Below are 23,249 nucleotides of genomic sequence, written 5' to 3' on the forward strand. Positions count from 1 at the left end.
TCAGCGGGATTGCTCCAGATTTATTACTGTGAATGAGCAAAACTAAAGCAACTGGCCTTAAAACCAGCTTTCAGCTTTGCACATGAATTAGAAGAGATAAGTCAGCTCAAGTAACAAACAGCTTTGGGATGCACTGTTATTATCTAGGGCAGTTGCCTGCAAACCCTCCTGTACCTATTATCCATTTTACCTCATAGAGACGCCTGTCCTCAGCTCTCAGGGTGGGTATGGTAGGTCCCACCTGATTTGGCCTATGGAGGAGAGCATTGAAGTAAGTTTGTTTCTCTCCAGAATGATGGAAAGCTGCCAAGTTATTATATTGCCCCATGAGGTTTATGTTTGATAATCCTGCTAAGTCCACATAAATGTTTTGGAAATATAATTAGCTTCTTGCTCTGAAATGTGACCAATGAGATACAGCCATTTGTTGTCCTTAAGAAGTGACATGAGGCAATTTGCAACTGCTGCAGGCATCAACAGAGTCATTACCTGTGCTTTAAATGGAAAAGGGAAGGTAAAATATTTCCTAGTGTTACAGAAAACAAAACTTGAATACTGAGCTTGTAGCTACCTAATATTTTGCTCCTAAATGTGGAAGAGTGAACAAAGAAATAAGTGTAATTTAGTTTTATTGGACACTTTATTTTTAAAATGTTAGACAGCTTTTATCTAGCAGTTAAGGTTATTGTGGCAGACTAGTATTTATCAAGACTATGGGCATTCTTTAAGGGAAGCTAAGATCCCTTACTGACAGGCGTTTCTCCCGAGAGCTTACAGTCACCTTGGGGGTCAGGTGCTCAGAGTCCCAGACAAATGTAACTGTATTAACTGGAAAAAAAAAAAAAAAAAAAATTCCCTTTAAGGGTGTATCTCTTCTGAAAACCTAATTTCACTCCAGTGTCACAGCTGAAACAAAATGGATAAAACTTACTGTTCTTGTGCCCCTGTATTATCATCTCTGAGCAAGCCAAATACTAGCAGCCTTTGCCATCTTCTTTAATGCAGCATTTAAATGCCAGACAATTTCCTACAAACACCAACATTCTTTGTTTACCAAGAAAAAGGGAAGTCTTAAACCACTCCATGTTCATAGCCTCTAATTTTGGTCCTGACAAGAAGCAACACTTTCTCTTTGATACTTTTCTATGTTTTTGCCAAACAGGTATGTTTTTCTGTGTTAAAAGAAAAATAAAAAAACAAATGGGATGGTCTTGCTTCAGATCTGAAGCAACGACATTGCAATTTCCAAATGTAGGTAAAGACACGTTATCATGTAATTGTAATGATGATTTAAAATAAAAAGTTACAAAATTGACATAAATGAAGCTTCTAATTGATAATTTTGATGATCATACTTTCCAAACTTCCACAACAGCAGTGGCAACTGCTTGTGTAGAGAAGTAATATGAACAAAGCATTATACACCTTCAGTATCTCCAAAAATCTGGTCTCTGTTTCCATTCCAGATCTCCTGTATTCTCTCATCATTCTGCTTCTGTTTCAGGGCTGATAAAGAGGAAAAAAACCCTTTATCTCTTCAGTCCCGCTCCTGATTCACACGTTCTCATGTTGCCTGGCCCTTCTTGCTGTTTGCTTGCTTTCTTCCTTGCTCTCCTGGCTATAGTCTCTGAAAGTAGCTTGCATTTCCTCTCCTGCCACTGTTATGTATACGCTGCCTGCTGCTTGCTTCCAAGGGTTTTGCAGCCCTCCAGGCTATCCTTTGGAATGAGGAGCCCAGTCTCTGTCAAAACCACAAGAAACTGGGGAAGCTTTTTGCAGGCTGCCAACAACTATTTCATGGACCTGCTGACATGATGCTGATGCCTTCTTTGATTCATGGAGTGACTAGTAATGGCCGTGTCCCCCTTCCCCCATATCAGACAAGAGTAGGGGGAGGAAAGTACTCAGATTACCTTTGTTTCAGCTTTGTATTTATTTTGCTATTTTGGTGTCTGACCCGAGTTTTATAGAGCACTTCTGTGGGAGCTGTTCAGGTCTCCTCTGTGGCCTCTGAAGCATTACCCCCGATTATAAACAACTACATGTGTCGACTTAGTCTCTCCAGGCTGGATGTCTTGCTGTGATGGAGGAGGGATGCTGTTAGTTTGTTTATTGTATACTTGTTTGATGGGCATTATTTTCTGATCTGACCTTAGAAATTTGTGTAGCTTGTCTTGTACAGCAGTGCTGGCTCTAAAATGCTATTTGAGTATGTGGGAAAACTGCTGCCTCAGTAATAATGTTTGTCTGATATGTAATATGAAGATATGTACAGAATAATAACATCATGTTTAGGTAGGATACTTGGTTTATATGTTGTAGTACACAGGATCAGTTGGCTTACTACTGCTGAATAAACAAGAGCTAGGCTTAAAAATGCTTTAAATAAGCTACTCAGGAAGAGTTTGGGGAGCTACTGTTAGCCTTGGTAGGTATTGTGGCCCCTGGGCAGCCTGCTCAGGGCTGAGATGGTCAGAAAAAAAGCTCGCTGCCAGTGTGCTGGTTAGGGAAGTATCAAGAGCTGGTGGTCCTGTACAAAGGCCATGCGTGTTGGCTGTGCTAGGCCATCCCCACGGCAGGCTAGTGAGCTTATCTTGGTGCAGTGCAGCACTGTTTGGTGCAGGAGGTTGTGAGCTTTCTGCACCTCTTGTGCTGTAGATAGATTTTTGTGGGCTGGGGGTCTGTTTGCTAGTGGAGCCTGCTCTTCACGTGCCCTGTGCCTTTGCCCTACGCCAGCCAAACCTGGCCAGCGTAGTACCATTAAGCGTTTCTGGGCTGTTAAGTAGACTGGGCTGCACCAGCGTGTCTCTCCCCACCTTCAGCAGAGCTCAGACCAGGCTCTGGGTAAGTGGAGCCTCCGTACACTCACCCTGCTGGCTTCGGGGTGCGGTTGAGGTCATGGGAAAGAGAGTGCACTCTGCCTCACCAGCCTCTTTGAGGTGGTGGTGGTGTCAGGAGCATGGTAGCATCCTTCTTGCCTTTTCTACTTCCTTTAGGAGCCAGGATTCCCTTTTTTCCCCACTTCATTTAGAGGTCAGGATTTTAGACATCATCCCCATGCTTTTGGATCTTCCTTTTCTTTCCTTCTTTCCATCAGTGAGGTGCATGTGGCCTGTAGGTGACTTGATTTGAACTTAAGGAATTCAAAGGAATGATGACAAAGGGAAGACAACCTCCTGCCTGAGACTACGGAGCCTCTTGCTCTGCCTGCTCCCATTTTTACGATGCCCTTGTCTACCAATCAGACCTGTTCAAACAGCTAAATAAAGCTTTAAAAGCCTTCCACAGGTACTTAAAAGCACCATGCACATAAAAAACTATGTACTTATGAGAACTGCTTTGCATTTAAAAAAACTCCAACCCACTTTGAAGGAAATTCATTTGGAGCATGAAGAATCTGTTGTGTCTTCTGAGATGACTGAATTGTATTTTGGGGAGTTGGGGAACTTCTGCATCACGGTTGTATTTGGGGACAAAAGCTTAGGACAAATGTGTGGTATTTTGTTGACGGCAAATATGTGAGTAGTCGTATGATGAGAGAGAGATGGCTGCCTGCGTAATACATTTGCTAGGCAGGACAGAATCAAGGCTTGCAGTGTAATACAGTGCGCTGGTAGAGAACACCGGGACAGGCAATTCTTCCTTGGTCCACTTACTGTGTGAGTAACACCACAAGTTAGACGTCTTTGGGGAGCTAGTAACTTCTCCCATTTTACCTGGGATTGCACCATGGTGGGCAGCCTATGAATGGTAAAAGAATGAGAGATGTCCTGGTGGTAGTATATGAGTGCACGCACACCCACAATAAACTTAGCTTTATTCTTTTTTCCTGAACGTCCTTATAGTGATAAATAAGCTGTTGAACATAAAGCTATGGACGTAAACTTTACCCATTGTTACTCAAGGGAGGGGGGGGGGGGTTAATGAACTGTTAATAAGGTTGAGAAAATTCAAACTTATTAGAACTGACATAAACCAGTAAATATGTGATGTTGCCTGGTCGTTTGAGCTCTGTTTTCTTCTTCATTTGTGTCATAGGCATTTAGGCAAGCTTTCCACTTTGCAATGTACTAGTATTTTCAAAACTTTTGTGTTAATTGAACGTAACGTCCAGTACTAGTATTTCTAATTCTACGTGTGTATTTTAAATATTTAAAAATGGTCAGTTTAGTATATGTGCACCCTTTATTAGTTAGAATTATATTAATGCTTTTTTGTATCTTCTATTTCAGAGTTAACTCTGTATCACCACAGAGAGCAGCAATGGGAGTGTGCAGTTTTCTATTGAAAAGTTCTCTCAAGAGCTCATGATTTTTTTCCACCTCTCCTCTTAACATTTCTACTACTCCGCAGACATGGCTCACCACGCGAGGCCTTCCAGATTAGTCAAAAAGGAAGAGTTAGGCAAAAGGAAAACTAACCAGGGCAAAAAGAAATCTAGCCAAGTGAGAAAGAAAACCACAAAGACTTCCACAAAAGCTGTTAGTTCTGGAAAAGGCAAAAAGCCAGCGCAAGAAAAAGATGTTAAGAAAAAACAGCAAGAAAAGAAACCAATCATGAGCTCTTCAGGTAGACTTCTCAGGAGCAGTGTAACCAGAACCTTGTCTGGAGCATCTTGGGTGAGTTTGGAGAAAGCTGACAATATCCTCTTTCATAACCAGGATTCTTTCAACATCAATGGCTTTACAATGTCTCTCCGTAACCGATCGTTCTCCCGTAGATTGTCCCAAACTCCAATTACAAAACCCAGGAAAACTGCAGCACAAAAAAGGCTAGAAACAAAGGAAAAACATGAACAAGAAGCCCTGGCGGTAATAGAAGAAAAAAACATTGAAGCAGGCGAAAGAGGTTTGAAACAAGATTTAGCACGAAATGAGTTAGCTCCTCTGCCTGTAGAAGATGCTCCATGTATTGCAGGCGAAGAGCCTGCTACCACATGTGCCAGTCAAGACAAAGAGGTAGAAATACCTGAAACAAATGACTCCGTTCCAAGCAGTCGGGTAACTGGTAATGATACAGAAGCGTCAGAGGTGAAATGTAAGCACAAAGACCTGCCTTGTGAGCAGACACCCAGCGATCTCAATACGGGTAGTTTGGCTGAAGCATTTGTTGAAGATGCTGCACTTGTGCTTCCGTCTTCTCCTTCTGACTCCGTAATCACCTCTGAATCAAACTCGAAGGTGTGCGCAGAGACTCCCTTCGATTTGGTACCTAACAGTGAAGAACCTGACTCCAGTTCTGTCGATACCTCAGACCTCAGCTCAGCAGTACTGTTAGAAGAGTTGGTCCCACTTGCCAAATCCCACATTGAAGCGGAGTCAGACCTGGTGCTACCTGGTGAGGAGCAAGACTCCAATTCTACACCTATAGTTACCTCTGAGTTTAACTCACAAGAACAGTTATTAGAAGATGCAAGCTCACTTGCAGAGTCCTGCTTGAAGGCAGGCTGGGATTTAGAGTCTGAGAATAAAGACATTGGTTCAAATTCCAGCTCTGTAGCTGCCTCTGAATCAAATTCGCTTTTACATTTTGAAGGTGCAAGCTCACTTGCAGAATCCCCCATGAAACTGGATGTGGATTTTGTACCTGTTCACAAAGAACTTGACTCAAATTCGAATTTGAGCTATACAAGAGAGAATTCAGAATCTGACTCAAAAAACATATTTACAGTATGTGAACCAGTTTCCGATACCTCTTTAAACAATATTGAAGTGGAGGACATTGAACAGCTTGTTAAATGTATTGATGCAGAGACATTAATTTTGAATTCAGGTTATGTCCCCACTTTATCTCCAGATTTAGAAAAAAGCACAGTCGATAAAATCTCTGGTGAAAGCGCTGGACAATTCTCTGAAGATTTTATTTCAGAGTTGCCTTCAAGCATGGAAATCTCTGCTCTTGCCTCAGAAAAAGCCATAACTGCAGATTTGCCATCTGACTCAAGACTGCAGCATAATGATTATTCATCACAGCTGGGAAGTGTCGGAGTAAGCTTGAATTTGGTTCAGGACAATGTGAGCAACAGCACTGAAGCAGTTGAGGCCTCAGGGCCATCCTCTCTTAAAAATCCAGCTGGTGATTACCCTGTTCCATATTCATCTTTGCTCCCTATGCTAGAGAAAAAGAAACGAAGGCGTTGTGGAGTGTGTGAGCCCTGTCTGCGGAAAACAAATTGTGAAGAATGCAGCTGTTGCAGGAAGCGCAAAACTAGTCACCGGATATGCAAAAAGAGAAAATGTGAGGAACTGAAAAAGCCACCACCGCCAATCATGCTACCTTTTGAGGTAAGCCAGAGGAGTTGCGAATTAAGTCACTCTTTTGAGGCTTGAGATATATCTCAAAAGTTCTACAAAGGGAAGTGCTGGTCACTGTACAGCTTTAGAGAGCTTAGGGTTACTGTTGGAGCTAACAGGTTGTTAGTAACTTTCTCTTGTTGTCTATAGAGGTGTAGATTAAAGTGAGCTGGAGTTATTCTTATTCCTGCTGTGTAAATGCATAAGACCAGAGGTAAGTATGGCTTTAACTCTGTGTTCCAGATACTGACATATTAGCCAAAGCAATGAATTAATTGAGGCATGAAGAGATGAGAAAGATTTAAATGCAAAATGTGGGGAGGGGAGAGAATGAGGGTAGCCTTAAGAGGCTGTGAATTATTAGGGAGAGTGTCAGTATTTCAAAATACTTAAGGTTAAAAAGCAAAGGAAGACAGGCTGTTTGCTCTTTAATTCAGTTAAAGTAATTTGATTCTGATGACAGACTTAGAGGAAATAAATTTATAAACTTCAGGACCAAATTGTGGCTGCATTTTCCCCTTTCACATCTCTCTGCCTTTCTAATTGTCTATTCTTCTGTTTCTCTCATTTCACTTCTGCCTGTCTCCCTTTGTCTGTTACCTCATCCCTGATACATACTTTCTTTTTCTGTGTTTCTTACTCATTTTTCTGATCCATCAGCCTTTTATAACCCAGGTCATTACTTTTGGAACAAAGAGGAGGGGAAAAGACAGTCTGTATGCCCCTGTGATAACAGCATTGACCTTCTGAGAGATTTCAGTTCAAGATCAGGCTTTAACTCAGGTAAGTAGGGAGTTGAACATAGATTTCCCACATCCCAACTGAATTCCCTGACCTCTGAGCTGCAGAATTAGCCTCTGTGCTGCCACGTCCTGCTGGAAGTGTTCTGCTTCGTCTGATTCAATAGTACCTGAGTCATGGAGGGGAAGAGGCTGTCTCGGTAGTGAAGTAACTGGGACATTTGTCTTGGGATGTGGGAAACTGAGGTTCAAGTCTCTGCACCAGTGTGTGCTCTGAGTGGAGCATTCGCACTGGGGAGAATGCACTTGCAAAACCTTTCCCGATAGCAGTTTCGTTAAAACGGTGTGTTCTTACAGCAGGTAGAAATTCCTGTCAGCTGCGGAGATCTCCAGAGACCTCCTGTTTTCTCTGCTCTGTCTTGTGCTTACCAGGGTTTGCAGAGAAGTCTGTTCTGTTTTTAAGGTAGGCAAGTGGAAAGAAAAGTCCTGTAGCAGTGAGAGGATATGGTATATTCCCCTTTGTGGGGGAAGTATGTTTTAAGTTATTATGTTTAGGGAAGTAGTTTTAAACAGCTTGGCTCAGAGTTCATTCAAAACCCTCTTTGTGTCTCAACTGCTCCTAAATGCTCTTGGGGAAAAAAAAAAAAGTGTGAGGGGAGGGACAGCTATAATGTGACTGAAGATATATACTAAAACAGTATAGGTGATGGAGACTGATACTGACTTTTTACACTTTTTACAGCAAAATAGTGACATCAAGTCCTTTTGTATATTTAGTCAGTGGGATTGAAAAACCTCATGGCAGAGAATTGGTGGAGTTGAGGTAGGAAGTGATCTAAAAGCCATGTTTTAAAAAGGGTTTTGGCAGGGTCGGTGAAAGGAAGCACTCCAGCTTTTCTGTCAACCTTTGTTTTCCAGGCTAAACATACTTCTTTTCTTCTTGCTTAGGCTGACCTTCTCCTTGCAGATTAGCTTTGCCCCTTCACCTTTGTCCTCTCTGGGAGCTCCTTTTGCTTCCTTAGGAGAGATTCCTTGTTGTTATTCTTTTCTTTGGCAATTTTTTTTTTGGCATGCTTTTATTAAACTGGTCACGTTTTGTACAATGCATTTAGAGCTGCACCAGAGGCCTCCTTCATTTCTCGTTAAATTTCATATGAAGTTTCAGAGTACTGCGTGGAGGAAATGAAGTATTCCTGACATTTAAGAATGTCAGGTATTTTCTTATAAAATTGTATATGAATGAAACCTGGTGCCTTTTCAGGTATTCCTAGAAGCAAGCCTTGCCTCATTTGTAATCTCTAGAAATCATCATGCTCTGAGAAAATGAGAGGGGAAAGTATTTCTACAGTGTAATATGTTACGAGAGCTCTTTAAAGATGTTGAGATATAGGGGAGGTGTTGGGGGATGGGAAATGCTATGTCACTCTGTTCAGCAGCTATCCTTGTAGTGCTTGGGAAGGGAATCCCATTGTGTTTTCCCAAACTGGCAGGACTGGGACTGCAACAGCTGGGACTTCTGGGACAGTAATGCATTTCAAATAGAGGGCAGCTGGGGTAAAACCAAAACTGTAGGTCTCTGTCCATGGTATAGAAAGTGAACATAATGATTAAGAGAAACGAGGTTGGCTTCAGTGCATTCGTTGTTCGAAGAGTCATGCATCTCATGTTGGTGGAACGTAAGCATTTTTTGGAGGTGATTCACTGGGAGGAGGATGCAGGGGATAGACATGCTCTGCCTGAGCATAGTTTAAACGTTGGTGTTTTGCCTTAAAGGGAGTTATCTCTTCTCATTCTAACTAAACAATGCAAAAGTCACAATTAAGTCAATGAGTTCTGTATATTAAATGACTGTGGAATAGCCAGTGAACGGGCTGGCAGTCCATGCATGCTGTTTAAAAAAGAAAAAGTTTTGGTTTTCCTCAAGAATTTATGTGCATTTACAGTTATAGGGACTAAGGCCTGGCTGGTAGAAGCCATGAATGTAGTCTGAAGTGTGTATACTAACACGCTTGCCTATGTGTGCACAAGTGTTCAACCCTCAGAGAGTATCAGTTGCACGTTTGGAGCTGGTATCAGTTACGTTACTGTTATTTTCATTAATTCACACGTAATCCAGATAAAGATTTGGGAACTATATTGGACTTGAAAAATATCACTTAAAAATAACATCCTCGTAAACCTTCAGTGATACTTTACCTCGCTGAATGTAATGGGTTTTGCAGATATGTGACATCATGAAAGCCTGGATAAAGCATTGTGGGCTCTGGAGTCTGGTTCACAGTCCCTGTGCGTAGCAATATTGTTATATGTAATGCCCCTTTTCCCAAGGGATTCACGCTGTGGCTGCTTGATTAGGAGTTGATAAAGAAAAATTCTAAAATATATAGGGGAAAAATTTTTTTGCTTACTGGAGCAGCCTGGTGATTAAAAAAAACGTAAGCAGGCTTTGAAAAGAAGAGGAAAAAGGCTTCATATTGGGTTACTGTCCCTCTCAGAATGAATAATGCAGGAATGTATCACAGTGAAAAGGGGGGTTGGTGGGTTTATGTACATGAGTGTGATGCTCCCACATTTCCGACTTGTCTTTCCAAGGCTGCTGTTTTCTGAAACAGTATAGCAGTTACTGAAGGCTATTTCACAGCTATTTTCTATCAAAAAATGTATTTCACTCCAAGAAGTGGTCTGCTGTGCTGCTGTTGCATCATCATGCATCTTGAGGCTGTCTGGATGCATTGCAGTTGGGGCAAGGATTTCATAGGCTTCAAAACCAGCATGTGTATAGGGAAGGTGGCCTGTCACTTATTTAATTTTCTTCTTGGAAAAAGGATTCCTGTTTTGCACAGGCAGGTGTCGCAAATGTAGCAGCACACACTCGTGAAGAAAATGCTGCCTTTTGGGTGCTTGCAGTCATCAGTCGAGCTGACTGTGGTGCATGGTGTGCTGAGCTCTGACTGGGTGGGTGGGCTGGGCTCTCCTCTGGCTCCCAGCTGGCCAGTGCTCTCCTGGGCAAAGCCATCGCCCCAGCCCTGGCCCAGGAGGGTGCCAAGCTGAACGGCTCCCATTACCAAGGTGAACCTGCAGGGTTTCATAACATGCCACTGGAGTTCCTCTTGCCCCAAAGGCCAGAAATGTACAGGGCTGCTGTAGAGCTGCTGCAAAACCAACAGCTGCAGGGAGCCCTCATCTCCAAAGGCTGCTCTCTGCAAGGCTTGCCAAGGTGCCTACGTTTTAGGGTCCTGCCTGGGCAGGGAGCCCTCTTGGGCTGAAAGCATCTGCTGGGGAGAGCTTTACTTCATATTGGGTCATGGAGCATGTTAGGTTTAGTGGGATCTGGACTCAACAAACTGGGAAAAAAAAAATTAGATCACTGACTGTAAGGTCACTGGGTTGACCAAGGTGTCTCGAGACGTCTTAATAGCTGTAATCTGAGTAACATGGAAATATTAAATAACAATAAGGACCTGCTTGCTTGTGGGTTTTTAACGTGCTGCTGAAAACCTAGACATATTTAAAAAGGATGCTGCAATTAGAGTTGGTTGGGAACTTTCCAGTAAGTCATTCCTTGAATGGAAAATGCCGATTTAACAGGAATCTTTCACAGCTACAATCTGTCTCAATGCAACTATTTTGGGGGGAAAGTTTCTTAAGGTTCCAAATGAAATTTTTGCTCCAAACTTAAAAAGGAGGAGAGAATTATTAGAACAGCTTGGTGGTTAGGGCTTTTTGCCTGATGCAGACCAGGGGCTTGAACTTTGGTCTCCTACATCCCGTCTGTCTCCTCTTGAATTTTTGAAAGGTATGCTCTGCTTTGGAACACAGCCAAATGTCGAAATCTCAAAAAAACAAAAACAAAAACAAAAGCGCCAAAATGGAGTTCTTGTTTGTTAGCCAGACCTAGTTATAATCAAGATATTTAGACTTTGTGGTATTTATTTTACAATAGACTCCAGAAACATTTAAGCCAGTTAAATTTTAAAATGAGTGCGCATAAAAGCACTCCACTTGAATATGATAGTTGAGAATTTTGTAAGGGGATAGCACATGGGCTACAGGAGTTTGGTAACACATGTGGCAAAGATAAGCAAAGCTGTGTACAGCCTACCCTGTGGATTCAGGGCAGGGAGTTGGAGTAGCGCAGTTTACTCTTATTTTACACATGCATGCTCCATGGGTGTGTAAAATAATTACAACTCGCGCTTCATTGCCATTCTCTGTGTTCCTACATGTGGACTATAATGCAACCTAAATTACAGGGAAATGGGTTAGTTTGGGGTCTAGTTATTATCAGAGGATGTGTTTCAAAAGTTGCCTCTTCACTGCTCCTTATTTTCTGTGCCAGTCCTTACAGTGTTTATAGAGAAAGTCTTGTTTGAGGAGGTCTCTTCCTTGTGCATGAGGACCCATCCTAACAGGAGGGGAACCTGCCTGACTCACAAGGAAACCTGGAACTACCGCCAAAGTGCTGTCCAGTGCATGCAACAAATGGGGACTGAACCAGAATACTGGGTCTTAGGTTTCAAAGCAACCCAAAAAAATTTTTTTAATATTTTTTTTCTGGACTGCAAAGCATCTTAAGTAGCCAAAAACGGCAATGAAGAATCAGATTGCCAAGTGCACCTCTGTTGTTTTTATTATGCTTAAAGACCCTTGCAGACTTGTGGTATTTTGGGAAAACATTACAAATCAGTACTTTTTATTTTACCTGATCCTGTATCCTATCTAATACAGGAAGGTGCAACAAATGAGGAGCTTAAATACAAGGTGTAGCATCAGACAACAAAAATGGGCAACAGCTTTCTCTGACTCAATTGATATGCTGCAGAATGAGTTGTGTGTCGACATCTGAGCATTTGTACTGCTGAACTGATATGCACCAGTAACTGGATGGGAATTACACTTGTAATTTAGCAGTAGATAAAGAAATCAGTTTTAAGTTGCAGTCTGTAGCTGCTGAAAAGATGTTCTTACAGTTTTTTCATGTGTAGTGCATAAATCCATGGCCAACTTTCTGGTTTAGATGTTGACTGCAATGTGTTTCGGTAAATGCTTGGGTGACTAGTGGTGTGTTAGATACAGTGTTATTTGTTTGTGGTCCATGTTCGGCAGTTGTCTGTGTGATATGCTAGGGCTGGGTGCGAAGACTTGCGGTAGAGCTGGGACCCCTCGATCCTTCATCCATCCAGATGAATGTTTTAAGCAGGTGGAGATGTGGGAAAACAATTGCATTTTAAGTTTATATGGTGGCCTGTTCCCATCCTAATCTTGTTCGCAGCAGATGCTTTCTCTTAGGTGCCGTGGGAATAGATGAAGACAGAGCCTTGTTTTGCCGCAGGGCTCTGTCGGTTGCGCGCAGCAGGATACAGCGGGCTGGCAGGGGCCGTGTGAGCCCGGTGGCTGTTGAGCTCGGTGGCTGTTGAGCCCGGTGGGTGCGGGGCTCCCGGTCCCAGGCAGTTTTTGGAAGGGGCTGTTGCTGAGCAGCAGTTCCCTTGCTCGGGGCAGCTGGTGAAGACAGGCCCCTGGCTGCAGCTTCCTCCAGGTGAGCAGCGATTTCCAGTCTTGCCAGGGTGAGCCGGGCTATGTGGGCGGGCATCACTGGCGGCCCCGCCGCTGGTGCCCACGGTGAGCCCCCACCTCTGTCCCCGCAGGGCCGGCAGAATCCCGCTGCTCGCAGGGATGGGGTCTGGCCCCGTCCCACGCTTCGCTGCCCGATGCCCGCCTGCGCGTGCACAGGTGCGTGTGCGTGCCGGTGCGCGCACGCCCGCATCCCTGCGTGCGCGTGGAGGCATGCGTGCGGGTGCACAGGGGCCATGTCCTCGCCTGACCCCGCATGCAGCAGCCCTTGCAGAACCGAGAGACCCCGGGACGGCTGCCCGGGTGGGTGCCCCGTACCCCACCCCCACGCCGCACCCCGTCGTCCAGGCTAGGCGCGCGCCTGTGCGCGGGCGCGCGGCGGCGCCGGCTCCCCATCCTCCCGCGCGGGGAGTCCGTGCCGCCTCTTGCGGGCGGCCGCCGCGGCGCCCGCACAGGAGACCCTTTGTTTGGGCAGGGCCGGCGCGGGCGCGGGAGGAGGCCGGGGGGGGGCGCTGCGGGACGCAGAGCCGCCCCATTGGCTGCGGCCGGCCCGCGGCTCCTCGCGCCGGCGGCGTGCCCGCGCGCGCGGGGAGGCGGGGGGTGGGGCGCGGCGCGGAGCCGCACGAGGCTCGCGCCCGCGACGCCGCCTGGAGGAGGGCGCCGCTGCGGCAGGAAGCAAGATGGCCGCCTCGTGGGCGCCGCTGTGAGGAATGCGGGGCACCAGCGAGGCCGGCTCCAGGGGGGCGGCGGGGCCTCTCCCCTCGGCCGTCTCCGGCATCGCCGCGTGTCGGGGGGGCGGCGGAGGGGCCGCGTAGAGCCGCCGTCAGCCCTCCAAAGTGCCGCATGTAAAGCATTCTGGGTATTTCAGAAATGTTGCAGGTCGATAATAAAATCGGAGGTGTCTGCCTTTGTGACCACAACTTATTCTGCAATTTGATGTTTTTTTAGGTCCTAACTGAAAACAAAAGACCTCAGAGGAGGAAGCAAAGAGTTTTAAAGGTAACCGATGATCGCTTTCGTATTTATCCCCTCCCGTTGTAAGCGGCGTTTTCTTGTCATACAGATCAGGAATCCAAAGGGTTAACTTCTGGGAAGCGGCGCTTTCCAGCTATTCAGGAGATTAGCGGATTTTAAAAGCACAGAACGTGTCCTTTTTTCCCCCTCTTTCTCTCCAGCTTGTTTTATACATGTTTGAATCTTTCTGCACAAGTCTGCAGACCAAAACTTTGCTGTCCATTGCAATGAAGATTCACTTAAATTTCCTCTTTTCCTAGTTTCATACTTCCAAAGGTAACAGTTGAATGTTGGTGGGGTTTTTAGTATGCAGATTTTGTGGCATCTGAAATTTAATGTGAGAAGTCGATGTCACAATGCAAACCAAATTAACAGACTTGAAAATATTATGCTTGCATTACTGTACTTTCGATTTCCTTTTTTCTTGAAACTTTAGAATGCCTCAAGTGAAACTGAAAATTCTGTAAACTTACAACAGCCTTCAGTTTCACGTGGTAACACATTTCTTCGAGATTCTTAAGATGGCTATCTTTCATGATAACAAAAGATTGGTGTTTCACATGGAAGTGGTTTAGTTTTTGTAACAAAATACAGACTGGCTACACTCATGGCTAATTTTTTTTAAAAAAGTTAAAGGTAGCACATTGATACTGCGTTTTCCCATTAAGTCTTTAGAATACTTTGAATAGAAAAAGGTCATTAATTCTGTTGTTGCAAACTAACACGTTGGAGGATGGGTGGTGCAAGTAAGAGGGATAGTACATGTAAGATGGAGCTAGGAAAAATGAGAAAAAAAATAGACGTTGTTAAACTTACTTTCTGTTGTACCAGCTAAATGTAACGTAACATAGTTTAGTGTTGTTCCAGTACGCTAAAATTTCAGAAGTTATTTGGTATAGTGGATTTGATAAATGCTGACTATCTGTAGTGTAATTTTAGTTGAAAACATCCTACTTTCTTATCAATGTTGTCTTTGCTGTTACACGTTACAAAGACTTGCTTCAAGGAGTTACAATTTCATAAGACGACGTGAAGTTAAAAGTTAAGATTAAGCAAGGGGCAAATAACCTTGTTTGACTTGCAAGTACATCCAGCCTCAAGGGTGCCTGTCTTTTTGTGGGGGAGTAGTTGTGCAAGCCACCTCCCTGTATGCTAATAGTAATTGTGGTTTGCACAACACTAGCAAGTGCTTTTTTCTTGCATTAAATAAATTAATCCATTTAAAAATTGATGTTTTTCTTTAAGTCCTGGATATGCTTTTAATGACTCGTTTGAATTACCACTGCTCTGGTAACATAGCACATAGGTGTAGTTAAAAGTTCAGCATTTGTTCACCCTCTGGTTTGTGCGGTGAAGTTGATAGTAGCATGCAAAATAAGGACTGTAAATGAGTTGCTGAGCTTTGTAGCGTGTGATTGGAATGACACCTGTTCTGTTGAAGTGTGAAAAATCTTTTTTTTTTCAGCGATAGGCAGATCCGTTGTGTTAGGTGTCTGTTTACAGTAGTGGTTCTTAGTGGATCTTCAGCCTTTTCTCTTTTGCCACTGTTTCTAATTTGATGACAGAGCAGGTTGTTATGTAATATGATGCTGTCACTCCTCTCCTTTCCAAAAAGCATTCTGAAGAGTTTGTTTTGGTTTGGTTTTATTTTTTTACTTGGCTCTTAAATGGAAAGAAAGGCTTGTCTGGTTTTGTGTGTGTGCATAGTATCGTATGTTAGTCATTGGACTTGAGTTTATTTCTGGTTTGACTTTTCCTTTGCTGAACTGATTCTGCAGCATTTCCTCTCTTTTAGATACTGTTCTTTGTGTTTTCTAGTGTTTGTCTTTTTGTTTTGTGGTGCTGAAGTATTTTGTAAGAGTTTGTTCGCTTGCATCCACCAAGTAAGGCATGGTACCCCTGAAGGCATCTCATGAAACCTCTAGGTTGGGATTGCTGTGGTTTTCTTTTGTTTTTGGAGGGGAGAGGGAGGTTGGTCATCTTAAGTTACATCGCAGCTCTCTGTTGGCTGCAGTAAACTTAGAAAAAGCTGCATCATTTTCAGACTTCTTTACAAGGGCATTTTTGGAAATATGGCATTCTCATATGTGAATCTCTAACCTGGCTTCTGTTGTGGTTGGGACTGCTGTGTAAAGTGATGTTGTTGTAGCTATTGAATTATAACATCAGCATTTGATTTAGTGGTCGGCAGGGATGGAGGGCATCTGACCACTGACACTTTAAAAATTTTAGCAGAATATTTCCTTTTTTAATTTCTCTTTGTACTTTGCTTCAAACAGTATTGTAAATTTTCTTAAAGGAGGATTTGTACTGCTTTCTGCCAATGATACGTGGAGTTAGTATTTTTCTAATCCTCCTAAGTTTTTATTGGTGCACATTTATTTACTTGGAGGGCGAGTGCTCTTTCTAATTGTGCTTCTTAGGACCGGCATATTTACAAATTCTTCTGTAGACGGTGAAAATAAGCAGTGCTTTCCTCTTGAAAACAGGCTGGACAGATATAAACATTAAGACTGAAAGTGATGCATACTGTTATACTGTACCTTTCGTTTACTATTTGTCATTTTCTACACTTGTGTTTTAGTGCTCCTTTCTGCTTATTGGAGGAGTCATTTAGGAAATTCTTCTATGCCATAAATAGTGTATTAGGTTCTCCATGTTTCTTTTGAAAGAACATCTGAAATATTCATCACTTCTAGCAAGCAAATACTCATTGAAGAAAGAGTCTTTGTGAGTTCATAGTAATGGATACCAAGGAAGGAATGTACTCATGGTTTTTCTTACGGTTAAATTGTGTGTTTGCCCCAGTTAGGCAGACACTTCTTTAATTTTGTTCCTGATAATGGGAAGTCTCTGCAGAAGGGATTCATACTTAAAAAGTCATTTGCCTGCATTTCAAAAGGTGTATTATACAGCCTGTTTTACTTACCATAATTTTCCTTTTAGCCACTTAGCAGAGTTCTCATTCAATTTAACAGTGGGGAAATGTTTGCTGTCACGTGCAAGTTTATTAATGCGGAGCTCGGAAGAGTGGGACAGTTGAACATGGCATCGTATTGTCAGGGAAGTCTGCACTTGCCAGGTATAGATAGCAGTGGCACCAGTAAGGGAACCTCACACAGATCAGGATACAGGTGATGAAGTAGTACAGTCCATGGTCTTTCTACTAGGTTCTGTGGAGTCAAGGCTGCCATTTGGATGGCTGCAGATGTTTGCTGTGTGGATGGAGATTTAAAAAAAAAAAAAAAGAAAAAAAAAAAAAAGGGGGAAGAGACTGTGGGAGAGATCCAGAATAATATATGCAGTGCCAAGTGAGTATTGTAATTGCATGCACATTCTTTGTTCTCTGACTGATTCTGTTTGCGTGTCTATGCATAAGCACTGTAACGGTAATCGTGTCCGCCAGAAAAGTGCGAATGATGCTTGCTAAACTCTGTAAAATCTGTCCAGTTTAAGCCAAACCAAAAGCCAGAGATGACTCCGTATCTAGAACTTTTGGTTATTTTATAAATATCATATTAGGAACCAGCAAAAGTTTTATTTCTATCAAAGCTACAATTATGTACTTGAGCACTCTCTTAGTTTTTCTTCTCCACGCATAAAAAGCATAGTCTTTCTCATCAAAAACAACTTTAAAATATGAAGTTGGTTTGGCAGACCTGCCATTGCCCTTTTTATGATGCAGTTTTAGTTTTGCTGCTTAAAGAAATTAAAAATACACTTTTTTTTGTGAAGCTGAAGTATGTGTTAATAAGAGTTAAGGAAAGTAACTGCTGATGTTCGTGATAATGCTTTGAGTGGGTATGGATTGAACTGATTTTGAACATTTATTCTAAATTATGGTGTATGTTTTTAGTGCAAAATATCTGCCAGAATATTTAGCTGGAGGAAATTAAATTTTATTACTTTTTTTCCCCCCTTTAAAATAAGATATAAGCAAGTCAATGGATGGAATTGCACTGCAGTGGAATTTTGCAGAGGAAGAAGACAGGATGGTGTAATACAAGTTGGAAAGGATGTTATCCAGAAAATACTTACCTTATTCTTTGTGGCTTTTAAAGGGACGTTATCCTTTTGGAATGTATTCCTTCAGTAAATACCAATTAAAATGGCTTTAAGTACTGGTTGAAGGTGTCTGCCTGTTTCTTACGTGCCTTTCTACTCCCTTTTATTGATAGCAAGAGCTTACTTTTGGTGTGTGAGTAGCCTACACAAATTAATTAACTTTTTTATTAAAAAAAAAGATAAGCAATTAACTTAGCTGTTAACTTGATTTAAAGCAGTCTAGGTATCATTTTTTGAAAGAAGTGTTCTTCTGATTTTGACCCTTTTCAAGCTGGACGTGTGTCTGTCTAAACAGGATTAAAGTTTTTTGTTTTGCTCTTGATAGGCTCATGCACCTCACTGGGTGCAAGCAGGCATGATTATGGTTGTAATTTAGTAGCACATGTCAATGTGCAGCCTTCCCAGCACTTGCAGTGAATGCACTCATGTGGACATAGGAAGCCCTTCCGTATTTTGTTTGTGCAGTGCTGCTAAGGCTACTCATGTATGTAGACATTTTTTGAATGGAGTCCTAACAAAGAAGACCTTTGTAAGTGGTCTGTAAATTATTATTCTTACTCTAGTAATTTTCTAACCCTTAATTTTTCCAGCCAGTTTCTGGGGGAGTTGAAGCCTGTCCCTTGTGGACTTTTTCCTGTGGTGGAGAGTGAGCTGGATAGGATGCAGAGACATGCTCCTTCCCTTGCCCTCTTGTTCTTGCAGAGCTCCCTTGCAGCAGTGCTGCTTCCTTTGCAGGACCCTAGTGCTGCCTGCTTAGCAGCACCATCATGCTACTCTTTGCCCCCGCAACCCAACTCCCCCGAAACGATGAGGGAAGAAAGTGAGAGGAGGACAGGGAGGAGTAGGGTTTTGTGGTTTAACTCATTTGTTGCTGTGGCAGGGCAGTTGTGAGGACAGCGCTGCTCCTTTTCTTTTCAGGGAATGGTGGAGGCAGACGCACAATGAGGCTGGGAAGTGTTGAGTAAGGCCAGGCTGAACCTGGTGATTACAGTGGTTTTGGAGGGTTTTTGCACATTTTGAATCACTTTTTTTTTTTTTTTTTTTTAAGATCTTGACTGTCACTGTGTGTTTTAGTGCAGTGCTGGGTCTTCCACTTCAGTTAATTTAGAGGTGGAGCTTCTTAAAAAGGTAGAAAATGTGTTTGTGATCAAAAATGTCATAAAATAATCAGTAAAAGTTACATGGGTTGTGGGAAGGAAGGAAAATATACGTGTGGAGCTAAATTTAGGTCAGTCACATAGGTATATTGATACATTGTTTAGGTGTTTTTAATGAAGTTACAGCCCTACAAAATAAACACTGGTTTCCTGTTTCAGGTGTGTTGCTTTGTTGATACGAGTTGTATTCAGTACTGAATGATAAGCTTTATTGAATATTTGTACTTGCTGTATGTGTTGTAGTCATTGAAATAATTGAGAGGCTTTGCAAGTTCCAGAAATGTGTTGTTAGCTTGCAGTTTGTCTGTATGTTTACAGAGAGTAATACCTAGAAAATGCTTTGAAAATGGGCACTGCTTTAGAATCTGATACCATATTGCTAAGCAAGTTTGTTTATTGCTTTCAGAACTGATGTAGGAGAAAGACCAGTGAGAAGCCCTGAACTTGAGCAGCAGCAGATTTTTGCTTCTGTGACTTTTTTTTCTTCCTGCAATGTTATGCTAAGATTTTTATATTTAGTGTTACTGAGATGAGAGACTTAATTTAGCAGATATTACTGCAGCAAACTTTCCTATTGACACGAGCAGGAGCCTTGCCTATGTAGAGACCAAAAGATTTAATTCCTAATTATAGGATTTTGTTTGGGAGGTAAGAAGAATCCATGCATTCTTACAAAGGTGTTTTCTTTTTAAATGTCAAATACATGAAACATAACCAATATTAAAAAAGAAAAGAAAACAGGAATTACATACAAGGAACTAACAATTGCCGCTTTTCATTAGCTTATGTAAAATTGGTATGTGGAATACATTTGTCTGTCCATGTGGTCCTAAGAACTTTAATATTACCCTTTCTAGAATATTAGGATTTTTCAAGGCTGACTTAAAATTGAGTGGTTTGTGCCTTGACACTTGACTGTGAATTCCTTCCGCAGTCGATGTTTTATGGTATTGTCTGTATTGTATTACAATTTAATTGATGTTCTGTAGTAAAATTTGCCTCTGTTTAATTTTTGTAAAATAAGGAACTTGCGGATTGGAGGAAAAAATTCTACATATTTAAAAATGTAAAGTATTTACTGTTGTGACAGATGATCACTGCCTGAATTCTGGAATGCAAATGCCACCGTTGCAGTGCTGCTCCAGAACAACATTGCAGTGTGTGAGTGAAAGTTGGTGTTCCTGTAAAGAGAAAGTGGAAGTTACATACAGTGTAAATTCCATTTTGAGCTTTGTTTAAAACCATAGGTGTGCTAGCTCTGATTGAGACAGAACAGAAAACATAATTTGCCCTCTTTTTAGGCTTTTTTTGCCCATGAGAATAAGCAAAGCATAGATGCAAAATCCTGAAGAGTGCTGCAGCCTTGTGTCTTAGTGGCTTAAGTGATCAGCGTGATTTTTTTCTTTCTTTTTATCTGAACTACCTTTAGCTGTTCCTCTGACATAGCTGTCACCGACTTCTCTATTGCTGAAGAGTATTAGTTACTCCTTTCTGTCTTGTGGCTCCTGATCAGCTTTGAAACCAGTCTAGAATATACCCATAATATAGACGTTTAAATTTGGAGAAGACTTGGGTGTGACTTGTTGCAGTGTGTATTTGGGACCTGCACTGATATTTCAGAGTGAGGGGAAAACAGGCTGTATGTGTGTGAGGGCTGATGAGCATTGTTCACTTACCGAGTGCATGTCCTTAGCAGATCTGGTCTGGGAGCAGCTTGTACATAATACAGTTGGTTGTACGACAGATGGTTAGGCGCTTAAACTGGATCCTAAAATAAGCAGCTGCATCTCTTCCTGGTTAGATTATAGGAACTGGAAGGTTATGTTGTTACCTTAGAGGTTCAGGTCTTTACTGAACTGAAACTGAAGAAAAATGATTAACTTGTGTCAGTTGGTTCCCCTATGGCAAACCCAGGCGAGATCATTGTGGTCATTTGTTCTTGTGCTGAGAGGTTGTAAGTCTGTATCAGTTTATTTGGATTAAGCCTCATGTTTTAAAAATAGCTCAAAGAATGTGAAGCTGAGAATTCCTGTGATGAAAAGTGCATCAAAACACCTAACAAGATGTTTTAAAGATGCTTTACTCTTTCTCTGTCCCTCTGCGAAAATGTGCACCATAGCTCAAAGCCAGACTTCTCTGAAAGTCATTGAGTCTTGTTATACTTTTGTCTGCTAGAACAAGGAGCCTTCTGTTACCGGCTTTCTTTTCCATATAGACTTAGCCACAGTTTGTGACTTTTCAGTTTTGTTTTGCTTTGGTAAATTGTAGAGAGTGAGTAGAGAGTGAATTTGAGGGTTTCACTTCAAGATATTTCAATCCTTTGTCATTCTTGTAGTCCTCCAAGCCCTCTCCAACATATCAATGTCTTGCTTGAATTGGGTTTTCAGAACCGGACGCTTTATTCCACTAGCAGGTGCAAAAATGCTGAGTGCAGGATAGAAAGTAACCTATCTTTTCCTAATTATGTTGTTGTTATTTATGCACCCAAGAATCTCACTAACACTTTCGGCCATAAAGTTACAACAGGAGTTTCTATAGTTACTGTGCAGTTGATTATTGACCAGGTTAATGTCCTCCTTAAAAGCATTGCTTTCTTAGAAACATGCATTTTTGTAAGTATAGTCTCGTCTTTGTTGCTAGATGCACAAATTCACCTTTAGCTGTATTGAAATGTGTGCTTGCAGCCGACTTTCCAGTTAAGTTCAGAAGCATTATGTCTGATCTTTTAATTATTTGTTACTTTTTTATCAGTATTAATTTCACTGTTCTTTCATTTCACTGCTAAAAATGTTATGTATAGCTGTGATCTGTTCCCTGAAGACCCTGTTACAAATGCTGTGATGATTCTCCATTTACAGTTAAGGACTGGGCAGTATTTTCTTAATACTATGGTGATGGTTTCATGGATGAATAGACCACCTTAGCTAGGATGGATAAATTCAAAGACTGAATTTCTTTCGTCTCTGCATTTGAGTTAAAGCACAGCAGGGGAGGGTTGTATTAGGGAATATGTATTGCTGCTGATTATATTGTTTTTCTTTTGTGGCTTAATTGAGTGCTAGATTTTCCAGAGCTGCCGGTGCCTCTTTGAGTGCTCAGTTTCAATGTTGAAGACAAGTGATTGAGTAGTTCAAAACACCAGTAAAAAACCTAACCTAACCAAACCAAACCCAAAAACCAAACAAGATGAAAACCACCAAGCAAGGTGCTTGTTTATGTTTGCTTCTGTGGCAGGAGAAAGTACCATAATGTGTGGGTTTTTTTCCTTTATTGGTTGCCTGTGTAGGTGAATGGGGTGTCCTTCACTTTGTATTTTTTCTTGCTCCTGTTTATAGCTTTCACAACCTAGAGCTCTAGGTTGGTGGAAACAATAATTTGAGTTTGTGTCTGAGAACACCTATTTCTGAGTAGTTAACTCAATAAATACACTTCTCTGGGGTCACCATTTGAAGCCTTTAGAGCCAGAATTAGTATCCTATAGTCTTTTATTTTGTTAGTAAGCACATCCTTTAGGGTCTGATACTGTAAATCTTCTTTGTAAGTGGTTGCACTGAAGTTGTTACACAGGGCAGGCAAGAGGACTGTGCTAATGGTGTAGGAGAGAAAATGAAGAGAACAAAGAGGTCAAGACTTTAAGGCCATAATGTGCTAATTCCTCATGGAAAGACAAGATAAGGAACTTCCCTGGTGGGAAAGCTGCCTGGTGTTTGAAGAACATGGCAAAGAGTATGTAAATATAGATAAAATGGAGATGAAGCTGAGGAGGAGAGAGTTAAACTGTAGCTTGGAGAATGTTCTTTGCTGTTGTGGCTATGGATATGAAAAAGAAAAAAAACAACCACCACCACCAACTAGAGCAGACTTTCCAGCTGTTGTGAAATGGTACCTACTATGATACTCAAGTTGGTGGCTTTGGGTGGATTTGGCACACAGGGGCAGGGGAACTAGGAGTGAGGCGGATCCCTCCAGGAAAGCCTGGGTGTCCTGAGCGATCTCTGCTGCATGTCCCAGGTTGGGTGGCTTTGTCCAGATTTGCAGAACCTCCTTGTTCCCTGCTAAAACTTGTCTACATCATTTTGCCAGGAATAGAAGTTACTTGCTTTGATTGTGGTAGCTTCTAAAATGCAGAGTTATTACCTGTCCTGTCCCTCAGTGCTATCTATGAACGTTGTTCTCCTGAGGAACAAGATATCTTGTATATGCAAGCTGTGCTATATAAAGAAAGAGCCCAATCTGTTTCTCTTCATGAAGACCTATAGAAAACGTGCCTTACTTGAGCTGCTGCAGAAGTAATATGTACTAAGAGACTGTTCCATGTCCATGGTTGTTATGCAAGTGAGGTGGTAATTGGTTTATGCCTCTGGTGAGGTTTGTGGGAGTATGTCCCAGCTTGCAGCTTGGCCCCTGCT

At 42.1% G+C, this 23,249-nt stretch overlaps 1 protein-coding gene across 1 annotated transcript in view; it reads left to right on the plus strand.

Moving 5' to 3' along the window:
* The first annotated feature begins 4,355 nt into the window (after positions 1-4,355).
* The window catches only part of TET1 (tet methylcytosine dioxygenase 1), a 62,582-nt gene continuing 43,688 nt past the window's right edge, over positions 4,356-23,249 (plus strand). Inside the window, exons 1-2 of the mRNA XM_086466698.1 lie at positions 4,356-6,284; positions 13,553-13,603. Of these exons, the coding sequence (XP_086322824.1) occupies positions 4,356-6,284; positions 13,553-13,603 (1,980 nt within the window). The remainder of the gene's footprint in view (positions 6,285-13,552; positions 13,604-23,249) is intronic.

This window comes from Leptosomus discolor, chromosome 6, assembly GCF_034619465.1.
Source record: "Leptosomus discolor isolate bLepDis1 chromosome 6, bLepDis1.hap2, whole genome shotgun sequence".
Lineage (NCBI taxonomy): Eukaryota > Metazoa > Chordata > Aves > Leptosomiformes > Leptosomidae > Leptosomus > Leptosomus discolor.